We start from the raw sequence: 25,870 nt of genomic DNA on the forward strand, positions 1-25,870 counted from the left end.
TCTTCTTTCTACCGTGTTCGTACTACTGTCCTCGTAAAATCATCGTAACCGATTGTTGTAATCGGATTACATGAACATCACTCGACCATGTATGTCCAAATGGACATATCGGAATGGCACGCTTTGACGATCAACTTGCTGTATCTACTCTAATCCATATCTGTGGACCCGTCAAACTTGTGAGCATTTTTAATCTATGCTGTTTTTTCATTAATTTCATTATTTTTAGTCTGTGGTTAGGATTTCAGAAGGGCACTTGTGTGTACGAATTTTCCAAAAATTAAAAGAAAATCTAAGAAAACGAGAAAATTTTAAAACAGAAAATATTGATATGGTAAGTCGTTCTTTAATTTCATGTACAAGAGTACTGAGGTAATTCATTAGCAATTTTTTATGTAATTCATCTTCGATGATTTTCTTAATTTTCAACCAATTAGCTTTGCCTGACTGAAAAACTATGTAATCTCAACTAAAACTAAAGTATTCCAGTATATTTAAAATTTATGAGTGCATTAAGGTTGTATGAGTAAATTATGTGATAATTTTACAAGATAAAATAAAATTTTATTTTGTGGAATAATATTTTCTTACAATAAGAATTTGACAAGACTGTGAAAGTTTACTACAATAGGCTTATTGTTTATTTTATAATTTACTTTATTGTACTTGATTATATAATATTTAAATACTGTAAGTAATCTAAAACAAAAATGCAAGTGTAGCGAAAACTAAAAACTGTTTACCGAATAAAAATTGAGCAAAACTATTTTTGTTCTTAGATTTCAAGCTTTATTAATCTAAGTTTTTGTTCAGTAAAAAGTATAGAAGATAGTAAAATTATTAAAGGGTTGTCAATTTTCTTGTTAGATACATTGTTATTCCAATTTGAAACTGCTGTTTCTAGATTTTAGTACATACCTATTTGTTGAAAAGTTACTGGCGTTTGATAGGTTTCTGTTTAGTGTTTAGAAAGAACTTGTGATGACCCCTCATGTGTATCACCAGATTTTTATCGGTGAGGTGCATATTTCACAGCACATCCGGACCCAACTCTGGCCAAATTTTGTATGGCGGTCAGAACAGTACGGTGGTGTTTCTGCAGGTTCAGGAGTACATAAAGGAGAATGTGGTGGTCCCCGCGCCGGTGACGCCGCGCGTGCTGGCGGCGGCGCTGGCGGCGTCGCTGCTGGCGCTGGCGGGCGTGGCGCTCATCGACCTGGCGCTGCCCGAGCCGCTGCAGCGCGGCGCGCCGCCCGAGCGCTTCATCGCCGAGCTGGCGCACGAGCACCTCGTCAACCTCACGGCCATCGGCCCCCGGGTACGTCTCGCGGCGCGCGGCGAGCCGAGCGCGTGGCCCCGGCAGTAGCGGCGTAAGGGGGGGGCGGTGGGGGCGGTCCGCCCCGGGTGCCAAGCATCAGGGGGTGACACAAGTCGCGCAGATTAGTACTCACTGGCGCATCTGCATGACAAGTCTGCGGTCTATGACATAATAATACGGAGAGGGGGGGGGGGGGTTTTGCGATTGTCTCGAATCGGTAGGTAACCAAAAATTCTGGGGGTACCTTAGGACTTATGACGGGGGAGGGGGGGTGATCGCCCCGGGTGCCAACCCATGCTACGCCGCCACTGGGCCCCGGATGTAACTCGGTCGTGCTCGCAGGTGGCGGGCAGCTACGAGAACGAGGTGGCGGCCGTGCGCGTGCTGGTGGAGGCGCTCAAGGACATCGCGCGCGCCGCGTCGCCGCACAACCACGTCGAGATCGACTTGCATCGCGCCAGTGGCGCCTTTTCGCTGTCATTCTTTGATGGTAAGCGGAAGAATAATATTTTTAATTACTTATTTTTTTGCATTGTCATTTTTTTTAATGTAATACTTACTTACTCATAATATGAATAACGTGCGCAGGCATGAACAACGTGTACCGCGACGTGCAGAGCGTGGTGGCGCGCGTACGCGGCGCGGGAGGTGCGCCCGGCGCCGCGCTGCTGCTCAACTGCCACTTCGACACCGTGCCCGACAGCCCCGGTGAGTGCCGCGCCGCAGTCGTCGCCTGCAGTACAGGTGCCGCGACGTGCAGCGCGTGGTGCGCCCGGCGCCGCGCTGCTGCTCAACTGCCACTTCGACACCGTGCCCGACAGCCCCGGTGAGTGCCGCGCCGCAGTCGTCGCCTGCAGTACAGGTGCCGCGACGTGCAGCGCGTGGTGCGCCCGGCGCCGCGCTGCTGCTCAACTGCCACTTCGACACCGTGCCCGACAGCCCCGGTGAGTGCCGCGCCGCAGTCGTCGCCTGCAGTACAGGTGCCGCGACGTGCAGCGCGTGGTGCGCCCGGCGCCGCGCTGCTGCTCAACTGCCACTTCGACACCGTGCCCGACAGCCCCGGTGAGTGCCGCGCCGCAGTCGTCGCCTGCAGTACAGGTGCCGCGACGTGCAGAGTAGTATCATCATCATTTCAGCCACAGGACGTCCACAGCTATACATAGGCCTCCTCCCCCAATGACTTCCACATCGCACAGTTGGTAACGGCCTGCATCCAGCGCCTTCCTGCTACCTTTATCAGGTCGTCGGTCCACCTTGTGGGTGGACGTCACACGCTGCGTTTTCCGCTAGAGTAGTATCCATTTTGTCTAAACTGGCTGTCGTGTCGTGAGCACCCCAGACCGTTCTAGTTCCCACCCCATCGACCAGATCTTTGACAGACACGTTGGGCATCGAAGATAACTTTAAAAAACTTAAGTTAACAATAACTAATCGTCATCGCCAGGCCCCCACGGAAAAATTGCCCTAGACACGCCAATGACATTAAGCCTCAAACGCGCGTCTTCTTACAGTCGTTAAAATCTTTTCACGTGCAGATTACCAACATTAAGTAGGTATATTTCTCAGGGTCGTCCGTAACTAAATACTTATAAGACAACAATAGAATACCAGTACACGGTAATATTTTGTAAACCTAAACCACAAATAAGAAAATGGGTAAACGTCAAAAATTGTTAGTCAAATTCACTCTATACTAACAAGTGCGGCTTTATTTCCCCATTGCATGCACTGTCCCGCATTGCATTGCATTGCAGAACTGACGGCCGATGGGGCAGCAAGGTTCTGGAATGGAGGCCACGTACCGGAAAACGCAGCGTGGGACGTCCACCCACAAGGTGGACCGATGACCTGATAAAGGTAGCGGGAAGGCGCTGGATGCAGGCCGCTACCAACCGTGCGATGTGGAAGTCATTGGGGGAGGCCTATGTTCAGCAGTGGACGTCCTGTGGCTGAAATGATGATGATGATGATGATGCACTGTCCCTGTCCTGTAATAATATTACATTTTATCAGATCTATAACAAATTACCTACATGCCGTAGAATTTAGAACCAATAAAATAACAAAGTAATTATCTTCACTAAAGAAAGTCAACTTTATGCCAATATTAATAACATCACTTCCAACGTCCTTAGCTTCATGTGTTTTAGTTGTTAGCAACACCAAATTGGTTCTACTACATGATTCATTACTCTGAAATGTAGCACTGTAGGTACAATTTATTGCAACTAACATTTTGACTGTAATGTCTACATTTTTATTGCACTATTATGGCACATACTGCAATCACTTAAAGCCTGATAAAAAGCCTTGTAAAACCATGTGTAATCTACTCTGATAGGTATAATGTATTTTTCTGTCCGTCCCTTTTTGGATTAGATGACATGTTTTTCAAGGTTCTTCATAAGCCTGTAATTGACGCAACATAAGAACTACCACCCGGGGTTCTACCTGCCTCACTCGAAACTTGACTTGACTCCCTACAAATTTCTCTGTTCCATGTCCCTTATCATAGTCAATTGCGCAACATAAGAACCGCGGTCGGCACTTCGATGGGTATCATTATTTACCGATTGTTTCAATTAGGTAGTTGGTGCTCTAAAAACTATCGCCTTGATCGGCGCCGCGCGTGCTCCTCTAATTATATTAGTTCCACGTTCCATTGCTGGCGCCCGCCGGCTGCGCCCGGGCTGGCTGGCCAACATTACCATTAAAATGTCACTAAAATGCTACAATTGGAATTCAACAGAAAAATCTCCGTTCGTTCCAGGAATGATAATAAAAAAAATCATCTGATTCGTTTCCAGTTTCACGCGCGCTTTTCCCTCATAAGGCACAGCGGAAAAACAAGCCACGCCGCATGCCCTACCTCGGTTGACAACTAGGGGATGGCGGGTCGGTGACCGATTGCGTGACGCTGAGGACACCACCTTTCGAATGGGAAAAACTTGATTGCAAATGTCTATAATTCAAAATAACAGGTTATATGAGCTAAAAATACTTAATATCTACGAAGAAATGTGTTTATAAAAGTTCCGTTCGTCCCTTAACATAATACGATAACTTATTGATTCATTTATGAGCTTAAAATTAATTGATTAGCGCCAGTCGGCTGTGACCACGCACGCCACCCCCGAACGTGGCCCTAACATTAAGTTCCCCATTAAACCTACACCACAATTTTACAACGACCTTTACGATTTTAGAGTAGTTACCTACTTAGGTACGTGACTTTGTTATTTCCGAAGTGTAGGTATAATCCGAGACTCCGAGCTCAAACAAGATCAGATGCAAACGTTTACAACGGTTTCTAATAGCATTTCAGGTATACATAGAACCCTAAAAATGGTAAGGACTAAGTAGAGTTATTTTTCAGTCATTTATTGTAACCACTACAAACCCATTGTTCAAACTCTTATCGCATTTTCAATAGAATACGAGTAATAAGTATTTTACAATAGGTACATGTTGTGTACGATTGCGGTACTGGGCGGGGAGGTCACGGACGCGGCCGCGCGACGAGCCTAAATTGAAAGTTATCGCATGACACATTGACACTATGAATCTGTGGCGTGATTCGTGGTAGGCTATATACGTCGTTTAGGTCCAAACCACGGCTAAAGCTACGGTTAAGGCTTGCTATGTATCAACGTATTGTTCAGTTGCTATTGCATATGATTGCAATAGTCACACTGGTGTTTGGTGCTACGCTGCAAGGCATATTCCCGCAACTTGTTATCGTCATCATCTCAGCCATAGGACGCCCACTGCTTAACATAGGCTTCCCCCAATGTCTTCCATGTTGCCCGATTGGTAGCGGCCTGCGACCAGCGCCTTCCTGCTACCTTTACGATGTCGTCGGTCCACCTTGTTGGTGGACGTCTCACGCTGCGTTTTCCGGTACGCGGCCTCCACTCCAGAACCTTGCTGCCCCATCGGCCGTCAGATAGAACGAACGAACGACCGTCTGATCGAAGAGATCGAATCAGATACGTATCTAAACGTACTAAATTCGCTGACATAGCCCGATGGATTAGCAAGCTGAAGTGGCAATGTTCAGGGCACATAGTACGCAGAACTGACGCTCGATGGTTGTAGGCTATATACAAATAAAGGAATGAAGCTCTAAGCCTAGGAAATGTATTTTGTATTACGTGCATCGAGTACTTATCATCCATGGCTAAAACGCCTAGCCTCATCGCAATCCGCAGTCCCGCACGTACCTATGCACCCTCCGACGTATGTAGCCGCTAGTGGGAACAACTGTAATTACTTGCACTTGTCGTCCGCTGTGGGGATGGTAACACTGGGTCTATGATATTGATAATACTTAACCTTCTTTCATACATATTGTCCGGCTTTAATCAATTGCATGTTGGTCAAGACAATTAATTAACGACATTAGTTCGTTCCAGTACACGTCTGACCAAAACTCGTTGTCTTCTAAAACTACACTTCTTAACTGCATACCTATTAAGTACCTAATCATTGCTAACAAATAAACTTGGACGCTAAATAATTAATTAAAACGTTATTGACTTGAATGACTCATACTAAAGATCGTGTTCGTTCTATATTGGACATAAATGTTGTGTATTCACTGTCCTACAAACTATTCTGTTTATATCGCCAACAGAGTAGAATAATTAGAAATCAATCGGTTCTTGTACTGTAGTACCTACAAGATGAGTACTACCCCTAATAACTTATGCTTCCCTTTTAGCATTTAGTTTTAATTTAGGAGCGTTGCTGCACGTGCCTGTCATATTTTCCATCACCACTCGTATGCATTATAATGAAAACCTATTTAGGTATAATAATTTTGTCGCGGCCCTGTGATAACACAGCGCGGCCGAGCCGACGCATCGACGAATCCTACTGCACCCTACTCGTCTACGAATAGGTACTCGGATAATTTTAGCACTAAGAAAGTACCTACTTACGTAACGTGCGGTTTGCTATGATAGTCATTTAGTTTTTATGACTATCATAGCAAACCACAATTGTCAAATTTGATTATTTTATTAAACAGTTTTATTAAGTTTGCCCTGTTTATTTATTAATAATCACGAAAATGTCCCACAAGACAATTATAAAGTAAAGCACTATCATTGTTTTCGTGTTTTGTATGCCCACTTATCTGCAGATAAGCCATAGACAGCAATAGTAAAGTTAAACAGTCCATTGTGTTTAGAACGTCGTTCCACGTTATTAACGTCTGTTTGAGTACCTATCATAACCGTATAATAAAAGACCAGAAATTCCGTTACAATCGTCATTCAGTTTATCTTTTTGATAAAAACTGACGATGTGCCAAGAAGGATATTAAGGCCGAGTTCATGAGCTCTTCTTCTTCTTTGGTTTATGGCGATGAACTTGCGTTTTTTCGCCACTGAGGGCACACTATTCCGCCAATGTCACGTGCGCAGCTTTTACACAGTGGTTGAAAAGCTGCGCACCACTGTTAAAATAAGATTATTTTAACTTTGACAAACGTCAAAAATCTGTCAAACTCCATACCGGTTAATAGACAATTTGACACCATTCCTCAATAATTCGAAATCACAACTTTTCTAAAAAGACACTTCATTCTGGCCGAAAAAACTTATTTAATTTTAAATTACCTGTAAATTACGATTTTTGGTCGCATTGTAATTGAAAAAAGTAGTTTATTTGAGTTAACAAAATAGTGACGTCACTTGCTTGTAGTGCCATACAAAATCTATGGGAGAGTTTCGTTTTGCCAGTTTTAAAAAGTACGTCAATTGATTGGTGGTGTCAACATGTTTATTGTTATAGTTAGCGTTAAAGTCAGCCGGTGCAAGTCAGCCTAAGTATTTGACGTTTGAATATTCAGGCGCGAGCGACGACGGCGCGGGCTGCGCGGTGCTGCTGGAGACGCTGCGCGCGCTGGCCGCCGCGCCGCGCCCGCTGCGCCACTCCGCCGTGTTCCTGTTCAACGGCGCCGAGGAGAACATCATGCAGGCCTCGCACGCCTTCATCACGCAGCACCGGTCCGTACTCTAGCGTCCGCTGCTCTACTGACTACAAGTGCAAGATGAGCTGGTCGGTGCATGTTACGTAAACGCATTAGACCAGACCAACTTCGCAATGAGGGCTATCGTTTTAGCGCTCACCAGTTAGCGCCACTGTAGAGTAAGGTCCTGTCACTTGCTAGTAGCGAAGACAGTGGCACCAACTGGTGAGCGCGAAAATGGTAGGAGGACTATCGTATTTGCATTCATCAAGATGGCGCCACTGTAGAGTAAGGTTCTGTCAATCGCCAGGGGTGCCAACTGTTAAGTATAAAAACGATAGCCCTCATTAGCACTATATCTGATGTCCTTCCAGTTCCACTGTTAAACGATGATCTAATTAAAGGGGATCACTTGCGCGTGACGTTAATCATTCATAAACGAATAAAGGCATGCTGATAAGAATTTATGTCCATCTAGTGAGCGACCGAGATGTTCTACAAACAATAACCTGTTTATTATACAGGGTGGAATTTTGTAATGCCACCTGGAGGGAAAGTACTTTTAATAATGTAGATAGAAAATTTTACTCAAAGAAAATATTTCTTTATTTTTGGAAAGAAATAGAATAGCATTCAAAGATTTCCATAAATTTTGTTAAACTAAACCATCTAAAATTTGTTAAAAATTACACCCTGTATTTTTATTGCATCGATCGTTAGGGTCAAGTTCATGGATGAAATCTCTCTAACAAACTTGATAAATTAAATGGAAGGAAAACCATGAAATCTTAAATGATTTTAATTATTTACTAAAAATTGTATGGTATGATAGTGAATTTTCGTAAAATTTTCAAAAATCTTTGAATGGAGTTCTCTTTGTTTTCAAAAATTAAGGAACGTTTTCTTTGAGTAAAATTTTCTATCTACAATATTAAGAGTACTTTCCCTCCAGGTGGCATTACAAAATTCCACCCTGTATAGTAGTTCGAAGCAGTAAAAGTGCACGTTGTTGTCTGTAGATGGGCTAAAAGTGTGCGCGCGTTCATCAACATCGAGGCGTGCGGCGCGGGCGGGCGGGAGGTGCTGTTCCAGGCCGGCCCGCACGACCCCTGGATCGTGGAGGTGGGTCCCCAGCGCCCGCGGCGGGCTGAGGCTGAGGCCTCGAGCTTAGCGGGCAGCGGGGCGGGAGCGGCGGCGGCGCGGGAGCGGCAGGATCTTATGCGTAAAATCAAATAGACCGGTTCTCGAAAACAGCGGCGCGGGAGCGGGCAACGAGCGGGCAGCGCACTCCTTCTTTTGCCCACAATAAATCGAGCGTTAGGAATATTTGAATCGAAATAAAATTGTCGCCGTTGTTCAGACATTTCGTTTGCGAATAAAAACAAATATCTCGACAACACAACCCCGAACACAACACTTCGCCGCTAAAGCGCCGCGCGAGCTGCCCGCTTGTTTCGAGAACGGGTCTGCGTTGCCCGCCCCGCTCCCGCGCCGCCGCCGCTCCCGCCCCGCTGCCCGCTACACTCGAGGCTGAGGCTTGACGTGTCCCGACCCCGGAGTGAGCCTCACGTGTGTGCCGCAGGTGTACGCGGGCGCGGTGCCGCACCCGTTCGCGTCGTCGCTGGCGCAGGAGCTGTTCGAGAGCGGGCTGATCCCCGCGGACACGGATTTCCGCATTTTCCGCGATTTCGGTCGCCTCTCTGGTAACGTATTTAGTAGTGCAGCAGTGGCAGGAGTAGTCAAATTAAAATGAAAAATCTGTAAGAACGCATAAAAGTGTACTTTATTTATTTTAGTTTGTGACTTTTGGTTCGGAATCGACCTAAACAGAAGTCAGAAAATAAAGTTTTTATTTGTGGGACAAAAGTCTGTCAGCTATCGTTAAAAGATTTTTATTGATTTCACGGCTGAAATAATATTTTTATTACCTGCGATTCCGAAACAACGTAAATGTGCCACGTTTTTATATTTATTTATATTACCCACATGGAAAACAAACATCAATACTAAGAATTTTATAGACGACAGATATCTTTACCTTGAGCAGTTGTTATAAATACATAGCAGGTTAATATTACAATCCAAAAAATATATTAGAGAATACTTCTGTTTGACTGTCATTTCGTTTTTTGTAGATTTTTCTTGCTTGAATAAAGATTTATTTATTATTATTTAATGATAATGAATCATAATGAATGTATGAACTGTACTATGTATGTGACTTTGTTGGTGTACCTAATAAATAAATAAATAATAAAACCTGTAATTGAGGTACTAGGCACATTTTAAAATGTATTTACTGTATGTGACTTTGTCGGCGTACCTAATAATCTAAATTTTGCATGGGGGTTCCTTTTAGAAAGTAGGTAGGTTTTTACGAAACTTCACCCGTAAGAGGGTAAAACGGGAAACGCAACGGAAGTCGCGGGCGGCCGCCATATCAAAATAACTTAATAAAATTTGTTAATCGATCGCGTGCAGGTGTGGACCTGGCGTGGAGCGCCAACGGGTACGTGTACCACACGCGCCTCGACACGGCCGAGCGCGTGCCGCGCGCCGCGCTGCAGCGCACCGGCGACAACGTGCTGGCGCTCGCGCACGGTCGGTAGTTCGGTACCCAGCGAGTGTGCCCTCGCGCCCTGCACACTGACGCACACTCATCGCCGCCTCGTCCGCAGGGCTGCTGGCCAGCGAGAGCCTGGAGTCGGAGGTGGACCGCATGTCGCGCCAGCCGGTGTTCTTCGACGTGCTGGGCTGGGTGGTGGTATCGGCGCGCGCGCCGCTGGCCCTGGCGCTGGCGGCCGGCGCGCTGGCGCTTCTGTTGCTGCGGCTGCAGCTGGCGGCCGGCGCGGCCCGCGCGCAGCGTGCGTATAGTCACAAAATTTAACAGAAGGTAAACTCCATACTGAGCGCGCTCGAGCCACGCATACATAGACACCGCTCACGTACGCGTTATCAAGACTGTCTTGGACGAATGCGAGGCGCGACTGCGTTCGCTTGAGTGACGCTGCTCACGCGTTTGTGAAATTATTTTGTTTGTGCGAAAATTAATGAACAACAAAAAAGGGGTATTATAACATTTGTTAAGTAGATGGTTGCTCACACTCAACATTAAGAACTAAATTTTCGTTTTTTAAACTACCAGTTGATTCCAGGAGGTAAGAAAGGTATTTATTTGTATTTCAATAGTTCGTTTAACGTTCACAAATTGAAAGCCAACTCAATTATTAGGAAAATAGAAGTGTTTTAAAGAGGTTTTAGGAATTATTGGATAATAGTGTCAACCACTCAACTACATACTACTTCCTTCTCGTGTATTTGTTTGCAAACTATTACTATAATAACGTAACTAGATACATAATCATACGTGGATATCTGTTATTATCTTTCTTCTATAGTATTAAGAGTTACATTTTTCTATCATAACGAAATAAACGCAACACACGACAAGACAACCCTAGCGCGGCCGAGCGCAGGTATGCATAGCGAGGTACATACATGAGTTTACCTTCTGTTATATTTTGTGGTATAGTTGTGCGGTATAGGTGCGGCGGCGCGGGCTGACGGGACGCTTGTTGCAGTGTACGTGCGCGCGCGCGACTGGTGGGCGCTGGTGGCGCGGTGCTGCGGGCGCGCGCTGCTGGCGGCGGCGGGCGGCGCGGGCGCGGCGTGCGCGGTGGCGGCGGCGCTGCACGCGGCGGGCGCGCGCCTCAGCTGCTACTCGCGCGGCTGGCTGCTGGCGCCGCTCTACGCGCTGCCGGCGCTCGCCACCGCCGCGTACTTGGCGAATCGCTCGGGCGAGTGCTTCGTTTTTCCTCGTTAGATATTTTTGAGTCGCATGCTATTTTTTAATGCAACACCCGCTGACGTTTCGGGGCTTCTTGAACCCGAATCGTCCGAGCGTGATCGTTCACTTCAGATAATACAGAATCCGGCCGGAACGAAACGACGAAACGTTAACCCCCGGCGCGTTCCCCCGCAGGCGGGCGCGCGGCGTGGGAGCGCGGCTGGTGGGGCGCGCGCGCGGCGGGGGACGCGGGCGCGGCGCTGTGGGCGGCGCTGCTGCTGCTGTGCGCGCTGCTGCGGCTGCGCTCGGGCTTCGTGCCCTTCATGTGGGTGCTGCTGCCCACGCTGGCGGACCTGGCCGCGACGCTGCTGCGCGCCGGCGGTACGTGCGGGGCGGGCGGGCGGCTCGGGGCTCGGGCCCGCCCGCCCGGCTGACGCGCGCTTGTTGCAGGGCGGGCGCGCGCGTGCTGGTGGGCGGCGGGCGCGGCGCTGCCGCTGCTGCAGACGTGCTACCTGGCGCTGGGCTCGCTGGCCATGTTCGTGCCCATCATGGGCCGCGCCGGCTCCTCGCCCGTGCCGCCCGACGTGAGTGTCGCGCCGCTCCTTCCGATCGTTTCCCGAACGGTCGCCTCGAATGCGACTCCTCGGTGATACCGATCGAAATCAAATCGGGATCCCGCCGGTGTGTTCCAGGTGGCGCTGGCGACGATAGTGTCGACGCTCGTCCTGGCGGCGTGCAGCTGGATGTATCCCTTCGTGGTGGCGGCTAGAGGCGTCAAGAGAATGGTCTGTGATTTATTTATTCGTTCGCTGGGTACACCGACGGAGTGGTAAAATTATGACCCGATATTCGAATCGCTTCTCATCCGCGATCGTCGCGGTCGTGTCGGCAGGCGGCGGGCATGTGGGCGGTGACGGCGCTGACGGCGGCGCTGGTGCTGCTGACGCCGCTGGGCGCGCCCTACAGCGCCGAGCGGCCGCAGCGCTTCATGATCTTCCACGTCACCAGGACCGAGCACGGCGCCGGCGGCCCGCGCACCGACCACCTGTACTGGATGCCCGACCTCGACCCCAACACGCCCCACACGGTCGACGACGTCGGTGAGTGTCGAAGCGTCCTTCGGATTTGCGATCGCCCCGGCGACGCGAGGTTCTCGTTCCTCCTTTCGTGACGGCTCGCTCGCCCGCAGTGCCGGAGATGCGCGCGGCGCGGCCCACGCCGGCGGCGGACTGCGAGCGGCACCCGTACTGCGGCGCCGCCTACTGCCTGCCCGTGCTGGCGCTGGTGCCGCGCGCGCACTGGCTGCCCGCGCCCGCGCCGCCGCCCGACCGGCCCTACGCGCGCACCGAGCTGCACGCCACGCGCGCCCGCCTCGCGCCCGACCTCCACGAGCTGCGGCTCAACATCACCGGTGAGTCACGTCATACATCTTCCTCTCGAATCGCTCTATCTTCTGCTGAAAATCGCACGAAATCTTAGCTCGCGGACGACGGGAGCGACATCGTTTTATACCGTGTACAGATATGATTTTGCCGCGTCGTGTCCCGTCGAAATGTATCGTCAAATAAACGAGCTCCGAGCCCGGGTCCCCGCAGGGCCGAGCCACGTGGTGGTGATCGTGTCGCCGGCGGCGGGCGGGCGCGTGGTGTGGAGCAGCGCGCTGGCGCCGCTGCGCGAGGCGGCGCCGTGGGGCGCGCGCCGCACGTACTTCCTGGCGCTGCACACGGCGCGCGCCCCGCGGGAGCGGCCCTGGAGCCTGGCGCTGCACGTGCGGCTGCCGGCGGCGGCGGGCGGCGGGCCGGTGGCGGCGCTGTCGGTGGCGGGGCACGACATGGGCGGGGCGCGCGCGCCGGCGCACGAGGCGCTGCTGCGCGCGCTGCCCGCCGCGGCCGCGCCCACCGGCTGGCCCGTGCACCTGCACCTGCTGCAGCTGTAGCGAGCCGGCCGGGGCGGCGGCCGCGTCGGGATCGAACTTGGCGCCCGGCGTTTTAAACTTGTGCCGTCGGCTTTTGATGCGCGACAGGTCTCGCCGGTTCCTTCGAAAGTGTTACTCGGTTCATTTTATTTTATGTTAGGCGTTTCGCTTCCGATCGATCGCCCACAAAATCTCACCGAAGGGCAGGTGACCCGAATAATGATTCGATTGACTTTTTCCAACCGAGTTGTATCTTTAAAACGGCTGAATTCTGAAAAAGTTATTGGTCTTGTTGGCCTTAAAAAATATAGTTTTGCAATGTTTACCGAAGGGTAATGTTTTCTTTTAAATTCAGAGCCCTGACGTATTACAATTAATAACGTCTAATTAACTGACATATCAAAAATATAATGACAAAATGGATACCGCGCTACCCTTGTTATGATAGCGTAAAAACTAACTAAAATGTTCATTCATTCCTAAACACGCTAATTCTTGTAATAAATAATTTGACAATAAATCATATACCTATTTAACTGCGTAAAGCGTGGTCTGAGTTTGGCGGCTATCGCCAGTGCTCTGCAGTGGCAAACTAATAAAATAAAATATACACCAACTACCTCACAGAACTGGATTACTGACACAATAATACTTAACAACATTTTTCTACCACTTTTGAAAAGTTTTTTCATATTAAAATAAATATTATAATTTAATTTACCGCTCTTTATTCATAAATCTAATGTATTGGCCAGTGCACGAGCGGGCGAGGGTCGCGTCATTCTTTCGTTATGGATAAACAAAAATATAGACTTACAAACGTCACGATAGTAGGTGTACAATAAAATCTTATAAAAACATTATATTTTGTTTAAGTTAAAGCTCGTAGAACAATGTTGTTATGATTCCTGCGAGGTTGGGTGTTCTAAAAATAATCCTGTACTTATGTATGTAGGTATAGTATTATTCTTTTATCTCGAAATCGATGTAGGGAAACAATAATTCAGGGTAGTGTAAAACCGCTTAATGGTCATCACGTCTGTCTAATTTCAACAAAAAATATTACTTTTATGGCTTTTTACGCCAACTTGTCCTTAAATATCCCTAAATGATTATGATCTTTGCGTCTAGTTTAATATTCTCTTATCTATTAGAAAATAAAATGATAAATGTAACTATGATCACTCACAGATATTTTTGTAAATGCAATAAATAGTTTTGAACGCATAAACATGATCATAATCAAAACCTTCAACCAAATTTTATATACCAACATTGGAGCAATAAAGAATTTGAATTTGAAATTATTCAGAACAGTTGACGGTTAAAAACATTGCGCTTCACGTTTAAAATATTCTGACGTGCGGCCTCAAACGTAACCAAAGGTTTCTGCTTTGTGATGTTTATCGTTCAATATACCTCGAATCCTAGATCATGCAATATGTTTATAGTAGGTAGGTAGTAAAACTCATAATTAAATAACAATTCGTCCTTTAAGCATGTTCAGTCGTTGAACAAAAACCTTTTTTTTTTTAAGAAAATTGAATAAGTAATAATAAATTACGAGTTAACGTAGTAAGTACACTCTCGCTTCATTGTAATGTTGCGTTCCTCGCGAGGCGTGCGTGCGGCCAGCGCGCGGCCGTCAGTGCCATGTCTCGAGGACCTTCCGTCATATTATTATTTATTAGGATAAGAAAATTGAGAGGCTTACTCTAGTGGCGGTGTTATAGATATTTTATTGCATATTCATAAAATAGTGTAACCCGTTGTCCTAGGTGAACGAAAACGCGGCAACGCGACGAGATGTCATACATTACGTAACGTGTATTTATGTTGCAGTCTAAACTCGTAATCGGTCAAAACCACTTTTGACTGCAAAAATCAATCGAGTGGTTTTGACTGATGCTATTTGCCCTGGTTTTGACCGACATATTGACAGGGGACGCCACCATCGTTTCCAAGGTGGCAAAAATCGGAACCAGCGATCCGGTATTGATGGTGGCGCCTGCCCCCCTGTCAGTGTCACTGGTGGGACTGTTAGGTGTAGTTTATATCTACAGGGTGGAATTTTGAAATGCCACCTGGAGGCAAAGTACTCTTAATACTGTAGATAGACCGTTATTTTTGAAAAGAAAGAAAACTGCATTCAAAGATTTTTTTTTTCGAAAATTCACTACCATACTATACAATTTTCTGTAACATGATTAAAATAATTTAAGATTTCATGGTTTTCCTTTCATTTGATTTATCAAGTATGTTAGAGAGATTTCATCCTTGTACTTAACTCTTAACGATCGATGTAATAAAAATACAGGGTGTAATTTTTACCAGATTTTATTTGGTTTGATTCCCGGGTGTGGTAAGCAAATTTTTTTTTAAATCTTTGAATGCAGTTCTATTTCTTTTAAAAAATAATTGAATATTTTCTTTGAGATATTTTTTTCTTTCTACAATATTAAGAGTACTTTCCCTCCATGTGGCATTACAAAATTCCACCCTGTATAGGTAACGATTCTGAAACGTCAAGTGGCTAAAATCAGAACTAATAACCCAGTATTGACAATGCAGCGATGTCGTAGCTGGGACCGTTTAGTGTTGTTGATTATCTACTTATTATTATATTAGTCGCATTCCACCGCGTCACGTCATCATTGCATGTCGTGTTCCGTCGCTCACCTAAGACGACGGGTAAACCAGTGCCCCGATTACACTAATTTTTAACGTCTCCAATACAGACGCGCTTATTCGATTCTGCGATACGGATTTGTCAAAACAGCTGACGTCCGGGCACGTTGAAGATGAAATTTTTTAGCGTAATCGGGGCCCTGTATCTAAAACCTGACTAGAAAGAAATGTTGTTTTTATAATTTAGTTATAGTGGGATAAACTTCATCAAATAAAAATGATTGATTCTAGTGTTCAAATGCAACACGTTCTCCCAATGCAATGGATCGAAGTTAAAAATACCTTTTTAAAATCACCATCAGCAGAAATCAGTCATTCGGTATGGAGAAGTATCTTTTTTTAAATAATGTAATATTGGTCCTGTAGTAAAAGTTGTTATGTTTGAGTAGTAGATTCAACCATTTTTGTTTGATCAACTATAAAAAATTACCTTATATTAAGTCATAATGTTTATTCTATGTAGGTAAGGTACCAAGAATTTTATTTGTTTTGTTTTTTTTTTTACATCCCTTGATGTATTGATATTATATTTTAGGCTATAACATCGACGATGTTCTACTGGTAAGCCTGGTAAATGAATGAATAGCTAGACAAATTATTTTAATGAATATTATATTTTTAAGAGACTAGTTAATCATAGAGGCCTAGTTGGCGAGTAGTGAATTGACTTGGATTGTGCTGTCGGCTGTCGCGGGGCCTTTTGGCCTCGAGAACAACGTTAATTTACTGTGATCATAGTTTATATGCTTTTTGTTATTAAAAAACGTTATCAATTGAATCGCTTGTTATCATTAGTCATCCTACCACACCTGCCGATCTTGTCGCGACAAGGAAAAAATTTCCGTGCTTTTAAGCGATTTTGTGAAAAATACTATTGGCAGGTAGTTGCTAATTGCTCATAAGATAGGCCCCCTTAATTTTTATTTATTGTCCGTGGTGCATAATCTTTTCTTAAAGGTTTTAAACCTTTTTTTTGTCACCTGTCATCCGCTTTGCAATGGAGGGAAATCGAACCTTAATTTCGAACTCCTCCTATGTTCTTCTGATTAATTTCGTTGCGGGTCCAATGACAGTTTAACTTTCCCCCGGGACAAACTTGACCTTCATTGGTTGGGTTTTTGTGGCGGTCAAGCTGTAGATCCTGGTTACACAGGAGTTGCAGTGGTGGGAACGAGAGGTGGGAATAGTCCCGTGTATCCTACCACACCACAGGTAAGTCTGGCAAGTATTAAAACACAAAAGTAACATCCAAGTTTATTGGTAATAATAGATCGTGGCTATAACACTGAGCTGGCTGCGGGCCGCGCCCTCAGCCGACGCGGGACTTGTCTACCGAGGGCTCAGTGTGAGTTTACATCAAACGTCGTCACTAGTGAGCGCGTTTCAAAAATCTATAAAGACTTTAGTTCTTGAAAGTATCCGCTGGGGTCGCTGTACAATCCGTCACACTATGGAGCGAAATTGCGATTTATGGACATAGCGATTTTTTTCACAATTTCTATTTGAAAAAAATACCTATCGATAGGTTACGTTATTCTGATGAATAAATGCTGCACAAGTTTTTCTCTAAAACCAATAGTTTGACTGGAAAAAAATATTTTTCATTTTCGTTGTATGGAATGAAACATAAAGTGGTCGATTTCGACTAAGCCTTGACAGATCTTGCTTTGAAACTACTTGAGCCTTGTTCTATGGCTTGTTGACTGTAATCCTACGCTATCAGCGCGTATCCAAAGTTGCCCGTTCACAAGTTATGAGGTTCTGAAAAATTTAAAAAAAGTAAGTAAAAGTGACTTTTTTTTGGAATATCTTTTAAGATTTAACAAAAATATAAAGATTTTATACGTTAATAATGTAAATTAACCTTAAATTACTGCTAAAAACACATTTTAGTAAACTTAAAAGGAATTAAATCAGCGATTTTTTTTCACAATTTCTGTTTTAAAAAAATACCTGTCGATAGGGTATGTTATTCTGATGAATAAATATTATGAACGTTTTTCTCTAAAACCAATACTTTGGCTGGAAAAAAATATTTTCCATTTTCGTTGTATGGAATAAAACATAAAGTGGTCGATTTCGACTAAGCCTTGACAGATTTGCTTTGAAACTACTTGAGCCTTGTTCTATGGCTTGTTGACTATAATCCTAGACTAACAGCGCGCGCACAAAGTTGCCCATTCAGAAGTTATGAGGTTCTGAAAAATTAAAAAAAAGTAAGTAAAAGTGACTTTTTTTTGGAATACCTTTAAAGATTTAACAAAAATATAAAGATTTTATACGTTAATAATGTAAATTAACCTTAAATTACTGCTAAAAACACATTTTACTAAACTTAAAAAGAATTAAATCAGCGATTTTTTNGTGCGTCATAGATTTAATTGCATTTTTTTACGCAGTCACTAGTGAAGACGTCTGATGTAAACTCACACTAAGCCCACTGGAGAAATAAATACACACTAACGGGACCGCCTTCCACGCGCTTACAAGGAATATATTTACAGAGAATCCGCGGGACACTCGAGCTCTTATTGTCAGGTCGCCGCCGCCCGCGGAGCACTAGCGTAGTCTTTGGATGCACGAGTCCGGCCGCGCTGCGAACTAACTCGTCGGCGAGGATTCTCGCCGGTTATTTACAAACTACTAGTCTATTATAAATTTTATAATAATCTTTGATTTCAAACTTTTTTTTTAACAAAATACTGAATACTTTATTGGCTTCGAACATAATCTTCGAGCTTATCGTAGGTACACATGCAGAATTCTATACAAACACACTATTGCTATTGCTTTATACAAGAGAAAACTATACAGGTGTTGAGAGCCTCGCTCACGACATTCATACTTGCACGCCGACCGGGAGCCGGGGCTCGCGCGGCGCCCGACGGCTCCACACGAGCTACCCAGCGTCAATGTACCGATATTATACTGGCTTGCCTAGACTATTACTTCATGTGTCAGATTTTATTCTCAGGACTGCATATTAAACGGATATTTTGAAATCCTGGCTTCCCGGACGACGAGCTCTCTCGAAATTACTTATCAATAACGACGGAATGAACTAAATACAGATCTCTCGCGCAATACTATATCACACCTCGCTAATTCATACATAGATACGAGAACCTACCTACTGTGTAGCGCACGTTAAACTATTCAATGCTTCCGTGTGAACACTTCACTCACACACCAGACTCCTCGCCTTTGACAGCCGAAACCGAAATAACTTGAGGCGAATACAAATCTCCCCGCTTCGTTGACGCATAGAGCGGGGCCGCGCGGTGGAATGTCGCTCGGGCGGTTTACGCCCAGATCTGAAAAAAAATTTTTTTTTCATTAAACTTCTCTGGCAGTAAAGAAATCAAGAAAGGGCGAAAGGACCGAACACTAGTGTTGCCAAGAAATCTATTATCAATCAATGAGCTACGAAATCGAACCAAACGCCTTTACACTATCGATTATGCGGCAAAACCGTACCGGTCGCCGGTCATCGAGGTTTAAAATGAAAGAAAATCGCGTCCCCGTAACTCACCCGCAGCGTGGCGTCCCAGGAGGCGGTGGCCAGCGCGGTGCCGTCGTGCGCCAGCTGCACGCGCGTCACGCGGTGCTCGTGCCCGCACAGCACGCACACGCGCGCCGCCCGCAGCGCGTCCCACGCGCACGCCGTGTAGTCGCTGTAGCCCGCGAACAGCAGCCGCCCCGACACCGACCAGTCCACCGAGTTCACGCCGAAGATGATGCTCTCCTTGCTGTAGCGCGCCACCTGCGACAACGGGCACGGTCATGGCGCGGTCGTCGCACGTCGAGGGCGCTCGGGGCGCGGCGCTCACCTCGCGGTCGGCGCGCAGGTCGAACAGGCGGCAGCAGGAGTCGTCGGAGCCGGACGCCAGCGAGTCGCCGGACGGGTGGTAGCGCACGCTGTTGACGTCGGAGTCGTGCGTGTCGAAGGCCTGCACGGCGGCGCCGGTGCGCAGGTCCCACACCAGCACGGCGCGGTCGCAGCCGCCCGACACGAACGTGTCGCCCATGTCCGACGGCGCCAGGTCCAGCGACATCACGTCGGCCGCGTGCGCCTGCAACAGTCGGGCGCCGGTCAGTCGCGCGCCGAGCGAGGCGCCGCCGGAGCGTCGCGAGTGCCGCGCCGACCTGGAAGCTCTGCAGCAGCTGGCCGGACTCCACGTCCCACAGCGCGCAGGTGCCGTCGCCGCTGCCCGTGAGGATCTGGCGGTCGGTGTTGGGGAACACGCAGCAGGACATGTAGGACGTGTGCGTGGCCACGGTGCGCTTGCGCGCGGCCGGCTCCTCGTCGCCCGCGCCGCCCAGCGGGAACACCGTCACCTTGTTGTCCAGCCCGCTGAGGGTCCATAAAATAGGGTATTTGACACCACCGATCGACTGACACACTTTTTAACCCGGCGTCAATGACGCTGGGTCATATTGACCCGAAGCATTTTCAAACGTTCATAATTTTTTTTTGCGTCCATTTTGTGGTTCGATCGTTCGTATAGCTGGAGATAGAACCTCCCTTAATCCATTCCGTTAGTTAACGTATTGTGACTCCGCTTGCGTAGCGAGATACACAGGCTTCAAATTAAAACGGGTCATTATGACCCGGCGTCATCGGTGGCGCGGTGATTTTGTGACTTACTTTTATTCGCTTATTTTGTGTTTAGTGCTAGCTTATGTTGTTCTTTTTTAAGTTTTAGTCAAAATGTCTTTGTTAAATGACCTAGCAAGAATGTAGCGTTGCTGGAAGAGTCGGATTCCGAGATTAAATAATTTCAGGCTGTAATAGCCAGAACTTAGAAATGGCAACGAAAGTGAAAAAGGCGCAAGTAATGGGGACTCAGTCTGGGGATAATCTCGACCTTGCATTAGTACGACGCCGGCAAGTGCGTCATGCCACATTTACATGCCCAGACCATTTGATTACATACTGCACCAGTTGCAGCAGTTCCATGGCTCTGAATGATGAAGTAGAAGACTGATCTCATTGTATCTGCATATAAAAGTTGATTTTATCTCTTTTTCACTATATAACATTGTTGATTCCTATTAATACTAAAAATCTTTACCAAAAACAAAAAATATAGACTCAAATGTGTTTCTATACATGATTTTTTCATGTTTTGTTTAAAAATTCATAAAAAAATATTTTATTTCATGTATTCGTTTTATTTTTGTTTTATTAGCTCAGTAAAGAACCCTATATACATAGACAGTAATTAAAATTAAGATGACTTGTACAATTTCCTGAAAAATGATCGATGAAATGTGGGTCAATATGACCCGGGGTCATCGTCTTTGCAATTATTTTCACGTCATTGGCGCCGGGTTAAAACTGTCAAAACCATTCCCATAGATTTTATACGGCAATACTAGCCAGTGATGTCATTTTGCCAACTCGAACTACTTTTTTCGATCACAATGCAACCAAAAATCTTAATTTTGATTAAGTTTTTAAGAGCAGAATGAAGTGAACTCACCCAGCAGCCACCATGTTGCCGGAGGGCGCGTAGGCGCAGGCCATGACCCAGGTGCTGGGCATGGCGATGGTGAGCTCCTTGGTGGCCGTGAACGCATCCCACACTATCACCTTGCCATCCTGGGGCACCATTCAAAATGACAAAGGAAATTTTAGTCTGGACAGATAAAAATATTAGCATGTACCTACTTCAAATGAGTCTTATCAAATTAATTCCACCAAAAAAAATATTAAAAAGTGTATGTCATGACTACCTGTGAAGATGAAACGATGTGCCGTTTATCTGGTGACCAGTCGGAGCACAGGACTTTGGCCTGGTGGCCCTTGAGCACACGCCGCAGTTTTAGATTTGGAAAGTTGATTTGCTCCAGTCGCTCTGCCACGCAAGAAACTGCACAAACCATGTGCCATGTTTAATACACAAGTCAGCATAAAAAGAGATGATTGGGAAGATATTTTTATAAAACTTTCTGCTGGATTAACTCAGTTCAGAAAAGAAAATTAGTACATCCTATCCATATTTTTATTAAGAAACTAGCTGACCCGGCAAACTTTGTTCCGCCTTAATGGCAATAAATAAGCACTTTTTTTTTAATTTCGAACGGGATAAAAAGTATCCTATGTCCTTCTCCTGGCTCTGAACTACCTCCCTGGCAATTTTCAGCTAAATCGGTTCAGCCGTTCTTGAGTTATAAGTGGAGTAACTAACACGACTTTCTTTTATATATATAGATAATAAAAAGGCAGGAACAAATTATTGGTGTCTAGGAGTATCCATTACAGTATTATTGTGCAAGTTCAGTATTGGCGTTTATAGATAGAGAGAAAGGAAGCTCAATGCAAAAGCAACAGAGTATAGTATTGTGTTACTACTGCTGTTAATCAAGGAAGCAATTTGTGAGTTCATGCCTAACATGTTATCAAAATTACGAAACTATTCATATAAGGTATGTCAGCGGAAGTTAAAGCTGTTCCTGAAAAGGTATGTCAGCGGAAGCCCCATATCGAGGTACTTACGAGTAACATCGTTGAGCTTCTGGCGCTCCTCTTCCAGTTTCTGTTTGAGGGCTTCCGCCTCTCGCAGCAGCGACTCCAGGGTCTCCTCGGGGGTGGGCGCCACGGCCGTGTCCGCCGCCATCGCGCCTCGCGAGCTCCCGACCTCCACAACACACCCAACTTCTGCCTACCACCGCATTCTATACGGCTTTCATAACCCCTCCGCCACTTAGCATCTTACAAGGCCTCTGTCAGACAACAACGTAAACTCACTTATCCTTCTAATTTACCATGGAGTCACAAAAATATTTCGATAACTGGAAAAAGACAGACATGGAAATTTGTGAAGAAGAATCGATAACACTTGCCCCGAGCACGTCAATTTCATCACAGATTAAAAATGTTAACTTCACTTCCTTCAATGCCATAGATTAAAAATGCATCTGTCAGTCAGAAAAAAGACCCAATAAGCTATAGGTCTACCAGAATCTCATGGCAAACAAAAATATTGGAAAAGTGTGACTTTCATATTGCAACTGTCCATGGCTTTGTTGTCATAAATAAAAATTAATATCTTAGGCAGTATCAAGATTAATTCCAATTTTGGGGAAATTATATTGTATTGCACTCAACAAAGTTTATTTTCTTTTTTGAAAATTATAAACAAAGGACATCATCCATTTTGGTCCAAAATCAAAAGTGCCGGCCAAAAAATAAAAGTTCTGTATTCTGATAGAATACGTCCGCCTTAGCATTTATTACTATGGCACCAAAGCTGTAGCACCACTGTGCATCGTGGTAAGTATTTGAGCTCTAAAAATATATGAAACGACTGACTTTGATCTCAAATACTACGATGCACAGTGGTGCTACAGCTTTGGTGCCATAGTAACAAATGCTAAGGCGGACGTATTCTGTCAGAAGACAGCACTTTTTGTTATTGGCCGACACTTTGATTTTGAACAAAAAATGTATGAATCGTCGATGAATTTTAGATCTCAAATACTCGACGCATAGTGGTGCTACAGCTTTGGTGCCATAGTAACAAATGCTAAGGCGGACGTATTCTGTCAGAAGACAGCACTTTTTGTTATTGGCCGACACTTTTGATTTTGAACAAAAATGTATGAATCGTCGATGAATTTTAGATCTCAAATACTCGACGCATAGTGGTGCTACAGCTTTGGTGCCATAGTAACAAATGCTAAGGCGGACGTATTCTGTCAGAAGACAGCACTTTTTGTTATTGGCCGACACTTTTGATTTTGAACAAAAATGTATGAATCGTCGATGAATTTTAGATCTCAAATACTCGACGCATAGTGGTGCTACAGCTTTGGTGCCATAGTAACAAATGCTAAGGCGGACGTATTCTGTCAGAACACAGCACTTTTTTTTTTATTGGCCGACACTTGATTTTGAACAAAAAATTTATGAATAAAATCGATGACTTTTAGATCTCAAATACTCGACGCACAGTGGAGCTACGGCTTTGGTGCCATAGTAACAAATGCTAAGGCAGACGTATTCTGTCAGAATACAGCACTTTTTTTTGTTGGCCGGCACTTTTGATTTTGGACCAAAAATATTATGAAACGTGGATGATGTCCTTTTATTTTCCCCATTTGCCATGGGATGCTTGGTGTTTCTTTACAAGATCGAATTAGAAATGAGGAGATCCGTAAACAAACTAAAGTTGCTGACATAGCTGGACAGATTAGCAAGCTGAAGTGAAGTGGCAATGGGCAGGGCACATAGTACGCACGCAGAACTGACGGCCGATGGGGCAGCAAGGTTCTAAAGTGGAGGCCGCGTACCGGGAAACGCAGCGTGGGACGTCCACCCACAACACAAGGTGAACCAACGACATCATAAAGGTAGCAGGACCCAAGCCGCTGACAACCGGGCAACATAGAAAGCACTGGGAGAGGCCTATGTTCAGCACGTCCTATGTATAGTTCCAAAATACTGAACTGTCCTATGCATGACATTGACAGTGGGGCGCCACCATCAATACCGAATCGCCTGGTTCCGATTTTTGCCATGTTGGAAACCATATAGCTGAACGATGGTAGCGCCCCCCTGTCATTGAGTTTGGTGGGACAGTTCAGTGGGTCTAGACAAAGTGCAAATTATAATCGCAAACCAGTCGAAAAGTGGTCGAAAAGCCCCTTTTTTGTATGGAGTTTTGACGGATTCGATTTTCGATTCGATCAAAAAGTGCGTTTTGTCTAGGGGGCCAGCTTGGGTCATCTATATGATGAGTGCTACTGACAAAGCCACTCTTGTGGGGGAGTTTTGGGCTGACACTGTGTAGGTTTGTTGTGGATTCGAAAAGAAGAAGAAGCACGTCCTATGGCTGAGATGATGATGATTTGCCATGAGATTCTGGTACACCTATATCATTAACACAGATATGATCATTTGGCTACGGAACCTTAAAAACACACTCGAATTGAGAACCTCCTCCTTTTTTGAAGTCGTTTAAAAAAAATTTTCAGCCAAAGCTATGAGCCAAAGCCATGGTTTGTAGCATGAAGCTAAAGATAAAAATGGAGGCCAGACTTAGAATACCTACTTGAAGCACAACCTATGTATCACTATCTCGCTCTCTGTGGGCAGGCTCTCTCTTTCTAAGTAGGGTAACCTTTTATATATTTTTCTCAGGACGACAAAGACTGATTTACGTTTAAACAGTGTGTCTTGATAAAGTGCACTTAATATGATTATGAAAAAAGGTTTTCGATGTTTTTGTTTTAAGATGAATTACAACATTAAGAAAGTGTAAAGGCATCGAAAACTGTGGATATTTGATAGAAAACAGATTTTAATTTGGCAGTTGACAGACGGATTTGGATATGGATTGATTACAGTAAACGGCCGTAGAAAACATTATGCAAAATGAGATAAGTAAGGTCCCACAGAAAGTCCCAGATATATCCTCAATATGGTCATACTACTTCAAAATGTCTTATAGAAACAAAAATTTTAAATTTGCTCAAAGTCAATGAAACTCAATGTAAAATCTTCTTTTTCTTGACATATGTAACATTTAATAATAAGTTTAAATACTGGTAAAACGTTTTAGGAAGTAATTACTGTGAAAATACAAAGAAATATGTTAACAATGATCCACTGTCAGAAATCACGAAATAAACACTTACGCGTGGAATTTTATATCACTTCCAGGACAACACGAACTACCGCAACCACGCACTATACAATTTTGCACCATTTCTTCAGACAAAACAATGATAAGGTCCCTTGAAAAATCTCAAACGAAATCAACTGCATAGTAAACAACCGCCATGATGGGCCGGATTCGGCCGATGTTGCCACATTACCGATACCTCAGAAATTGGGATTGTAATTCCCTGATTCGCCAACACATTAAGCCTAAATGGCCGACAATTTTGTGATTTTTTATTTAACTAGGTAATCTAAGTTTCAAATATTAATTATTTATTTATTTAACTTCTTATTTGGTTAGTGAATTGGCTATTTCGAAGAATTTACAAGGAGATTTAAATAAGAAGATAGCAATACTACAGTTCACACTAAAAAGAGAGGTAGGGCCACAGAGAGCGAGATAGATATAAGTAGGTATTTGACTCAAGTTTTGTTCCCAACTTTGCCCTCCATTTTTATCTGTAGCTTCATGGTTTGTAGGTATGATTGGTCCATATATTTACAACTCAATGGAA

At 45.0% G+C, this 25,870-nt stretch overlaps 2 protein-coding genes across 4 annotated transcripts; one reads left to right on the forward strand and one right to left on the reverse strand.

The window, feature by feature from the left end:
- Nucleotides 1-783: 783 nt before the first annotated feature.
- LOC114363562 (endoplasmic reticulum metallopeptidase 1) lies at nt 784-14,458 on the forward strand. Its single transcript, XM_028319320.1, has 15 exons — nt 784-1,318; nt 1,661-1,808; nt 1,907-2,026; nt 7,176-7,332; nt 8,315-8,417; nt 8,878-8,998; nt 9,777-9,896; nt 9,974-10,159; nt 10,877-11,113; nt 11,278-11,463; nt 11,533-11,666; nt 11,775-11,867; nt 11,975-12,182; nt 12,272-12,493; nt 12,678-14,458. Exons 1-15 carry the CDS (start codon nt 992-994, stop codon nt 13,016-13,018), a joined length of 2,703 nt encoding a protein of 900 aa, XP_028175121.1. The 5' UTR covers nt 784-991; the 3' UTR covers nt 13,019-14,458.
- Nucleotides 14,459-18,356: 3,898 nt separating this feature from the next.
- Nucleotides 18,357-22,579, reverse strand: Gbeta5 (guanine nucleotide-binding protein subunit beta-5). 3 transcript variants are annotated; one of them, XM_028319339.1, is made up of 7 exons: nt 22,188-22,576; nt 21,425-21,561; nt 21,172-21,290; nt 19,832-20,039; nt 19,516-19,758; nt 19,218-19,448; nt 18,357-18,999 (listed from the first exon to the last, which is right to left on the reverse strand). In XM_028319339.1, exons 1-7 carry the CDS (start codon nt 22,306-22,308, stop codon nt 18,988-18,990), a joined length of 1,071 nt encoding a protein of 356 aa, XP_028175140.1. In that variant the 5' UTR covers nt 22,309-22,576; the 3' UTR covers nt 18,357-18,987. The 3 variants fall into 3 exon arrangements, with proteins under 3 accessions (XP_028175140.1, XP_028175139.1, XP_028175138.1); XM_028319338.1 differs by having other exon boundaries at nt 19,218-19,758; nt 22,188-22,579; XM_028319337.1 differs by having other exon boundaries at nt 19,516-20,039; nt 22,188-22,578.
- Nucleotides 22,580-25,870: the final 3,291 nt, after the last annotated feature.

Source organism: Ostrinia furnacalis, unplaced genomic scaffold, assembly GCF_004193835.3.
Source record: "Ostrinia furnacalis isolate ACB-3 unplaced genomic scaffold, ASM419383v2 OfSCF7173, whole genome shotgun sequence".
NCBI lineage: Eukaryota > Metazoa > Arthropoda > Insecta > Lepidoptera > Crambidae > Ostrinia > Ostrinia furnacalis.

Excerpts from the sequence above, each read along its gene's own strand:
- LOC114363562 (XM_028319320.1), top strand. The coding sequence starts at position 992 with ATGTGTATCACCAGATTTTTATCGGTGAGGTGCATATTTCACAGCACA. Across the intron at positions 1,809-1,906 it reads TTCGCTGTCATTCTTTGATG|GCATGAACAACGTGTACCGC; the intron begins GTAAGCGGAAGA and ends TAACGTGCGCAG. Across the intron at positions 2,027-7,175 it reads CACCGTGCCCGACAGCCCCG|GCGCGAGCGACGACGGCGCG; the intron begins GTGAGTGCCGCG and ends TTGAATATTCAG.
- Gbeta5 (XM_028319337.1), bottom strand. The coding sequence starts at position 22,308 with ATGGCGGCGGACACGGCCGTGGCGCCCACCCCCGAGGAGACCCTGGAG. Across the intron at positions 21,562-22,187 it reads GAAGCTCAACGATGTTACTC|TTTCTTGCGTGGCAGAGCGA; the intron begins GTAAGTACCTCG and ends TGGTTTGTGCAG. Across the intron at positions 21,291-21,424 it reads ACATCGTTTCATCTTCACAG|GATGGCAAGGTGATAGTGTG; the intron begins GTAGTCATGACA and ends ATGGTGCCCCAG.